Source organism: Nicotiana attenuata, unplaced genomic scaffold (assembly GCF_001879085.1).
Source record: "Nicotiana attenuata strain UT unplaced genomic scaffold, NIATTr2, whole genome shotgun sequence".
Taxonomy (NCBI): domain Eukaryota; kingdom Viridiplantae; phylum Streptophyta; class Magnoliopsida; order Solanales; family Solanaceae; genus Nicotiana; species Nicotiana attenuata.
Genome location: NW_017672154.1, coordinates 88,086 through 97,124, shown reverse-complemented (window position 1 = coordinate 97,124; position 9,039 = coordinate 88,086). Strand labels below are relative to the sequence as shown.

Here is a 9,039-nt window from a genome sequence, read left to right as displayed (position 1 = left end):
GTCTATCGCTTGCAAACTTTTGGTTCCTAAATGTATTCATTTAAGTTATCAACTTATTTCATGTTCTCACTTGTACTGGGAAATAAGTGACTGAAACCCCCCTTTCGTTTTACCTATTATGCTTGTTTTTTTAAAAAAAAATCAAAAAATATATGTTTATTAACTTCACACTTTTATTGCTTGTCTAATCTATATTACTACTTATTAATAAGAGGGAATACAGACACCTCAAGGTCAACATGTGTTTCTTGGAATTAAAAATGTCATTTCAATGATATTCAGTCCATCCACGTGGAGTTCTAATTTTAACGTGTGGCAGCAACCGCTGGTTTTTCACCTCAATCTAACACTTGCGGAGAAGTAACACCTGCGTCTCTAACGCCATCTCGAACATCTGCTCTCTATCTCCTCCTGTTCTTAAGTTTGTACTTGAGTGTGTTTTCTTCCATCAATCGTATTTTCTGGTGAGTATCCCTTTTATATCTCTTTGATTCATCTTTATCTGTATTTCTATTGAGGAATATCAATGGCTTTTGTTCTTTAGGTGTTTGAGAAAATTCTTCATTGAATTACCATTTCTATTTGGTTTGTTATATATTATATTTCTATCTTCTCTATTGTTTAGGTGTTTGGAAAAAATTCGTGAATGACCAAATTTATTTTAATCTTAAACCAGAGAGCAGATTTGTTCTCATAGTACCATAGTTGTTTGCGTAGAGCAATGAACTTGATCATGAACTTGGCTGCTGCAATAAGAGAAGCAGCAATTAGCAGCACTCTTCTATTACTGCCTGCAGCTTGGTCTTGTAACTTGCTCTGTTCTAATCTTCCATCAGAGGATTCTTTGCTTCTTTGGCCGTTACAGTCTAGGAATTATAATAACCAGTCAAGAAAATTAAAACTTGTGGAAAATAATACTATCAGGTTATGGATTGTACTCAGTTGAATCTAAATTATTAAAGGACTTCATTTTGGATTATTTTTTGCCTACTCAAGTGTTAGATGCTGCTATTGGCTTTGACCAATATACTTTTGAGGGCCATGAGGCAACTTAACTACCAGCAATCATACTTCATTTTGGACAGCTTTTGCCTTTCTTGCTAGACGAGCTTGTGAATTCGTTGCACTCGAGATTTAGATAAGCTACGGTGTCCATGTATTGATATTTGATATTTGGAAAAAAAAAGAAGCCCAGTTATGATTTATCTGTAACACCAGGTACCCAAGTCAATCCTAAGCAAAGAAAACTCATCATATGAAAATCCACAATCATTAGCCAAAAAACATGACTTCCTGAAGAATTTACAAAATCTTGAAAACTACCCTTTATTTTATTTTTTTCCCAATTAATCCTAGCACAATTTGGTTTGCATACAAATTTAGGCTATTTATAAAGACTTGGGCTTTTTGTTCTCAGCAGCTGTGAAATGAAAAATATGGCAAAGTTTGAAAATTGGTTCTTGATTTTAATGGTTTGTGGGTTGTGGGTGGTAGAAGCTAAGTATATGGTTTATAGTACATCACAGGGCATTGTTCTTGGAAAACTTGTACTAGGAAATAAGTGACTAAAACCCCCTTTCGTTTTACCTATTATGCTTACCCAAAGTTGATATAAGCCTACCCCTTAAAACATATATCTCGATGCTGAAGGCAAAACTACTTTATGATGACAGACCTTATCGTGGAGAAAGTCTATGCACCAAAATAGGAAAATGACTTCACAAGATTTTTGCCGTCTCTTGCTAAAGGATATATATAATTTGCTAAATGGAAGTATGAAGTTCACTAAATAGTCATATCCAATTGGCAATTTATAACAAATAACATTCTTTTAGTTGATATGTTGATTATGTTAGTGATTAGGGAGTAGACCATAGAGGGAGAAATGGGTTAGAAAGTGGCAACAAAATTGAAGAGTAAACAACTACTGTGTTGTCACCTAAAGCGATGAGTTGTGTTTTGCTAAGGTAGTTTTTAAGACATCTGTAGAACGTTGTCAGATGCAGGCTGCTTCTTCGTTTTTATTTAAAGTGGTTCATTTAATTGCATTCTTTAGGCTAATAAAGTCTTTTGCTACAGGATATTCATAATGCGTATCAAACAATTGTATGTTGCTGAGAACTTATGATTGTAATCTCTCAAAAGAAAAAAACATATTATGACTGTACTTCTCTTTGTTTGAATGGTTATTAAAAAAAACATGGAACAATAATGCATTTTAAATGCAAATATAGCACCAGTTATTCCTGTGCTTCCCCTTTATTTGCGGTGCTTCCATCCAAATACACCATTAGATTTCCTTATCTCTTGTGTTTATTTTAGTCTCAGACTTGCTCTTTTGAAGCACACCATGCTATGTTAAGCTAAATGAAATTTACAAGCTCCCCATGGTGAACCTTGTTGCTGTTACCCTAAGAATTATGTTGTTCCTTTTTTGGAACTTTTAGTTTTGATCTGTGGAATGAAGGCAAAGGATTTGTCTATAAGTTTTAGCCCCAGATCTCCTCCCCCCGACTCCATATTTCGGGTGTCCTTTTAACAGTACATTGTACATGGTCTGCTCTAACATTGTACGGCGGACTGTATAAGGGAGGCAGCGAGAGAGGTGTTAGGGGTCTCGAAGGAGTACTCAGGAGGGCACTGAGGCGATTGGTGGTGGAATGACGTGGTCCAGAGTAAAGTGGAAGCAAAGAAAGCGGCTTACCCTAAGTTAGTGGAGAGCACTGACGAGGAGCAGAGGAGAGCGAACAGAGAAAGATATAAGGAAGTTAGGAGGAAAGCGAAGCTAACGATCACGGAGGCTAAGACTGCCGTGTTTGGGCGGCTTTATGAGGAACTGGGGGGTAAAGGTGGGGACAAGAAGTTATTTCGGCTGGCTAAAGCGAGAGAGAGGAAGGCTCGTGATCTGGATCAATTGAGGTGCATCAAAGACGAGGAAGGTCGGGTATTGATAGAAGAGGCCCAGATTAAGTAGAGGTGGCAGTCGTACTTTCATAGACTTCTGAATGAAGAGGGGGACAGAAACATCGTGTTAGGGGAGTTGGGGCACTCCGAGAGTTACCAAAACTTTAGGTATTGTAGGTGTATTCAGGTGGAGGAGGTCGTGGGAGCAATGTGTAAGATGAGTCGGGGCAAAGCGATCGGACCAGATGAGATTCCAGTTGAATTTTGGAGGTATATGGGTAAAGCAGGCTTGGAGTGTCTGATTGAGCTGTTTAATGTTATTTTCAAGACGAAGAGGATGTCAGATGAGTGGAGGTGGAGTACGATGATTACGTTGTACAAAAACAAAGGGGATATCCAGAATTGTAACAACTATAGGGGTATAAAATTACTAAGTCATACCATGAAAGTTTGGGAGAGGGTGGTGGAAGGGAGGGTAAGTAGGGCAGTGTCTATATCAGAAAACCAGTTCGGGTTCATGCCTGGTCGCTCTACTACAGAAGCTATCCATCTTATCAGGAGGTTGGTGGAACAGTACAGAGATAGGAAGAGGGATCTGCACATGGTGTTCATTGATCTAGAGAAGGCGTATGACAAGGTCCCTAGGGACGTTCTTTGGAGATGCCCGGAGGTGAAAGGTGTGCCGGTAGAAAAATATGATTCAGGATATCCTGCTAGTATTTCTTTATTTCGTAATGGATTCTTATATATTGGATTTGTAATTTTTGGTTTGGTTCTTCTTCTTTGTTCCTTTTCTTGGGGAGGGGTGGGGGGTGGGGTGCTGGTTTTGCATCTTCTGGTCCTATATAGATTCAGTAGGATTCAAATTAAAATGAAGGTTGCTCAATAGATTCTTCTCTTTCCATGGTGTCTTTTCCGACCCTCCTGTAATTGATAGTGGTGCACACATGGAATCCTTTACCCTTGTTTCACAGGCAACTGAATGTTAAAATGTTGTTGTCTTTGCCTTGCCTTTTCCAAGTAGTTGATGCGTAGGATCTGACAGTATCTTGTCTGTAGGGTCTGAAACTCTTGCCTATAGAATTATCCTCAATACCTTACCTCTAGTTTGCATAATTGTAACGACAGTCCTTTGTCAAAAAAAAAAAAATAATAATTGTAACGACAGTGTCTGGAATAGCCATCTCATCGTCAGAGAAGGCAAAGCCTGTGATATTGATTGTGGCTTCCTTTTTTCGTGACAAAAATATTGGTGCAGATGCACCTATATCTGTGAGTTGCTCCTTCTCAATTGTTATTTCATCACTGTTGTAATGGATTTTTTTAATTATGCTTCAATTTTCTTGTGCTCTCAAAGCTAGATTTTTTTTGCACTTCTTATTTTCTTCTTAATACCATGGATCATATGTACAAACTTCTCTCTAGGGGTTGATCTCATTGCTGGCTGTGGTGGATGCTTTTTCACGTGTTGATGGCTTGAAGGACCTTGATAAACAGGTGGATGTACGGTTATTTAATAAACATGCCTATTGTACTCGTTTCCCTTAGTGCTTTGATTTTCCTCTTTAGTTCTGGTTTTTGTGCATTACATCCTTGTCTTAGCCGTGAACACTCTATGTGGTGCAAGTCCTGTGAGACAACCTCCAGCTACAACAATGTACAGGCTTTTGTGCAATTTATTTAAGCATATCTTGTTTTAGTTTTTGTTATGGTATATGCACATAGTGTTGATGAACAAGTTGATTGACTGGCTGGTTCATAGAGCTGGTCTCTTTAGAAGTAGGCACAAGCAACCGGTATCTCCATGTCTTACACAAATGCTTAATTGAAAAAAGGAAGAATATTCTCCCTTGAGGAGAAAACATTTATGGTAAAATTTTCCCCTTAATTTTCATCCATGAAATCCCAGATCACAGTTGGACATTTGACCCACCTCTGACTCTGGTATTGCAGTCAACATCGAATCTGACCTCTGCATATAGAAGCTTAAGCTCTAGGTAATCATGGATAGCACAAAGTATCTAAACAAGTTAGGCTTTCTCTTTGTGTTCATTGTTGTTAATTCCCAATTTGTTTGACATGTAAATCTTTTGGTGGGAAAAAAATTAATAAGAAGGGAGTATTCAGGTCACTCAATATTGAGACTGGTTTTATGTCAATAATTCTGTATACCCTAGAAGGGAGACGCAGGCTTGATATTGGCTATAGAAGTGGTCAGTCATGTCAAGGGTTGAGGAAATGGATGACTGAGGACCAGATGAAAGGCTGCTTTTATATTTCAATATGATGGCTTGGAAAACTAGGGTGGCAGATTTGAGCAGCAAGTACTTAAAAGAGAATTACTTCAGTCACTTAAAGTCTTGTTTATTAATCACCTTTTCAGTGACTTAGCCCTGTGCCAGATAAAAAAGGATCTGGTGGTTTTCATAGAATTATTATCTACCTTTCATCTCAATGCTATAAAAATGTATGCTTTTTGATGAGTAAAGATTTTTTTTTTGATAAGTTGCTGCAAAAATGAATAATTGTTTAAACAACCAACAACAACAACAACAACCCAGTGCAATCCCACTAATGGGGTCTGGGGAGGGTAGTGTGTACGCAGACTTTACCCCTGTCCCGAAGGGGTAGAGAGGCTGTTTCCGAAAGACCCTCGGCTAAATTGTTTAAACAACCAAAAAATGTATAATCGTTTAGGGTTATCAAAAAAATTGAGTAACTGTTTACTTACATTCTGATTTCCTCTTTCTCATCTTGGTGTTTTGTTTAAGCTGTGGAAGGTGGTGAATTGCAATCTGGTGTGTTATCAATCATCATTTCTGTATGCTTTAAGAGAATTAAATATTGAAAATATTAACACACTGCTATATTGAAGTTTATCTCAAGATTATTGTAAGAACTTCAAAATGATTTATATCTGTCCTCACCACAGATATGTTACTTTCTTATTCAGCCAGCTTCTCTATCTTTTTGCTTAATATTCAAAAACTTGGTTCTTCAATTAGGATGACTAACAATTCACACACTGCACGTGATTCGCTTCTGTAGGAGACTGCCACAAATGGAACTTTAAGTGCCATCCAGGATGCTTTAGGTTTGCTTAAGACTCAAAGCATTAAGATCGCAAGGGCAAGTAAATCAAAACCATCATTTCTGAAGAAGGTTGGTGAAAATGCCCCAGTATTCTTGTTTATAAATGTATTAATATATTTTCTTTGTGCCTTCCATGATCTTTATTTTGATCTACCCTGTGCACTTTCTCCTTCTAAAAGGAACCTACATATGGTGAATAATAGGAAGGTAGGAGAGACAGAAAGAGTATACAATTTAGTTTCTGCACCTCTTACAGGTAATTATTCAAAAAAAGAAAAGGAGTCATGTATTGTCTGTTTTTGGTTGCCACTAGTACTTTGTGCGAAGTTCGTTCATACCCTGTATTATATTGTAGTACATATATATGGCTTCTTCAAAGTGTTAGCGGCTTATGATCTTGGCCACCTTTTGAGCCTTTCTGCTTACACAATAGGCTTTTATGCTAAATTAAGCTTGTTTAGAGAGAGCAGCCTAAGGTTTTCCTGGTAAAGTTCTCTTTCTCAACATCGTGTATTTACGAATTGCGTCTTATTATTTTTTGGGTGGTTTATTTTATGCATTGCGATGATCTGTGCTCCAATGGTCATTTTGCTTTTTTGTCTTTAGACTCTGATATGGTGGTGGTGGTTGTCCTTGTGAAAGGGTGGGGTACTGGGGGGAGGAATAGGATGGTGAAGGAAAATGGCTGAAGGGAATAATGGAATTTGTGACATCCTGCTGCAATATCTGAATGGTGTCTCTGCTTTCTTTATTGCTTTAGAATAGAGTTACTTGAGTATGAGCACAATTTTGGATAATGAACTTAAGAAGATATGCAAATTATTGACCATTAATGAGGTCTTTGATGGAGGATTGCAGGAATGTCGATGATGATGGAATTGAAAATCAGTTGCTATCAACGAAAGGAGGAAAATATGTATTAATTAAATGAGAAACTGTTTACCAGTTTGTCCATATAAAAAATAAAAACTTTTTACCAGTTTGTTTTATCTACCTATTTATTTTTTCTTCTTTAACAGGATCCAAAGACTTCTGGGGTAGTCCTTGAAGACTTTGATACTGCCTTCACTAATAAATTCTACCACAGCCACTTGGATGAAATTTTCTGGTGTTTCACTTTTTTCTTTCTGCAACATCCCTTTTCCTGGACTTTTTTGAAAATGCCTTCCAAAGAGAAGATTTAGTCAGAGTGATTAAATGTTAATTAATGTTGATAAGCTAGCTAATTTCTGATTAGCTGTGTAAAAAGTGGCTATTTGCCCATTTCTCCCACCTATATCTGGAACAGAGATTTAGGCCATATTAATTGCCTAGTCTCATTTCCGTCAACTCTTGCTCTCCAGTATTTTTACAGCTGAAGAGATAGAGTTATTTGTGTATTCAGGGCTCGTCGATGATATCTTGGCCACTTTAGTTGTTTCTGGTTAGCTATGTTAAACAATTATGTCCCTTGTCTTCATCCTCAATTAATATAAACCTTTGAAGATGTGTTTTAGTTTAATTTTCTCATTCAAAAATTATACTCTACTTTTTGTTGATTATTTCCACTTTATGTGAAATGAGTACTGATATATCTTGCATTTCTTTTTACTTAGGTAGGTTTATATATATACATGTTATTTCTTTACAGTTTAGTTTCATGTAAGACAATTTGAGTACTTCAATTTCTATTGCAAGAAAGATGGATCTTTTATAGCCAACTTAAAGAGATTTTAAGGAGAAAATAGGATTCTACATGCTTCCATCAAGATAAAAAAATCTTAATTAAGAAATACTCTCTACTTGTTATTTATTTCTATGAAATAGTGCCTCTTTTGTTTTTTCTTTTCCGGTAGTCAATAGACTTTTGTATCAGTAATGGAATCCTTGAGCAGTAAAGTTTTACCCCTCATAAATGGAAAAATAAAAATCAATCATAATGACGATGAAATTACATACTGTGCTGCTCTGTTCGAGCTTCCAAACAAAATACATAACCCATATATCTGATAAAGAATTTAGTGAGGCAGAGTTCATTCATTTATATATCTGATAAAGAATTTAGTGAGGCAGAGTTTATTCATTTATTTTAGTAACTTTTTATTTCATAACTCAAATGTCTGTCTAAATAATATTATGTAATTTATAAGATTTTATACTCATTAATATGAGGTGTATATCGTAGTAAATATTCATACTCAATTTTTTTTTTTTAAATAATGCACCTATTTACGCCGGTTTTATTTTCTGTAAAATGATAGTTTTATTCATCCATAAAATCAATTTATTTTCTCATCCCTTCCTGCAGTTCTTATACTACAGAGAAGTGCAATAATTATTGTATTGTTGTACTTATATCGTTAATATATGATGTTCAAGATGAAACCAATGTAACAAGTGATGTTCCAATGATGACAATTCTTCTAATATTTCAAATGTTCAAAACTATATCCTTGCTTTTAAATATTTCAACAATACGATTTAAATGTGATACAAACATTTAGAATGCTGACCAAAAAGTTTTCTTGAGAATTTCATTTGATTTGGTGTTAAATTTGTAGTTTTAGGTGTTATTTTGGCGATTTGATCGCGCGAGCAAGTTTGTATAATGTTTTTAGACTTGTGTGCACTTTTGGTTTAGAGCCCCGAGGGCTCGGATGAGTTTCGGATAGGCTACAGAGTGAAATTTGACTTAAGAAATGTTGCTGGTGTTTCAGTCCTGTTGCAGGCCTCTGACCTTGCATTTGCGAGATCAGGCCTCGCATTTGCGACCTCTGAGGGGTTCGCTTTTGCGAGCTACTCATCGCAAATGCAAAGAGTAGCTGGGCCACACAGGTTTTGCATTTGCGAAACATTTTTCGCATTTGCGAAGTGGGTCTGTGTTGCGGCCAAACGCACACGCAAGCGCACGCGGTCGTCAAGTAATAAAGTGACTAAAAGTCGGATGTCGATCCCACGAGGACTTGTCATTAACTATTAACTAAATTAGACTATCCTAATTATCTAAACAAGAATTAAACCTAGAAATATTTGATTCTAAACTAATTAAATAAAGAAATATAA

The 9,039-nt window shown here is 36.4% G+C and overlaps 1 protein-coding gene across 1 annotated transcript; it reads left to right on the top strand.

Annotated features, from left to right (window-relative positions):
• The first annotated feature begins 352 nt into the window (after positions 1-352).
• Positions 353-7,498, top strand: LOC109212095. The gene is made up of 5 exons (XM_019375704.1): positions 353-464; positions 4,330-4,401; positions 5,953-6,482; positions 6,856-6,913; positions 7,017-7,498. Exons 3-5 carry the CDS (start codon positions 6,187-6,189, stop codon positions 7,179-7,181), a joined length of 519 nt encoding a protein of 172 aa, XP_019231249.1. The 5' UTR covers positions 353-464; positions 4,330-4,401; positions 5,953-6,186; the 3' UTR covers positions 7,182-7,498.
• Positions 7,499-9,039: the final 1,541 nt, after the last annotated feature.

Bases quoted from the DNA above. Each gene is read 5' to 3' on its own strand.
- LOC109212095 (XM_019375704.1), top strand. From the start codon at position 6,187: ATGGTGAATAATAGGAAGGTAGGAGAGACAGAAAGAGTATACAATTTA. The intron at 6,483-6,855 runs GTAAAGTTCTCT...GGAGGATTGCAG, and splicing joins AGCAGCCTAAGGTTTTCCTG to GAATGTCGATGATGATGGAA. The intron at 6,914-7,016 runs GTATTAATTAAA...CTTCTTTAACAG, and splicing joins CAACGAAAGGAGGAAAATAT to GATCCAAAGACTTCTGGGGT.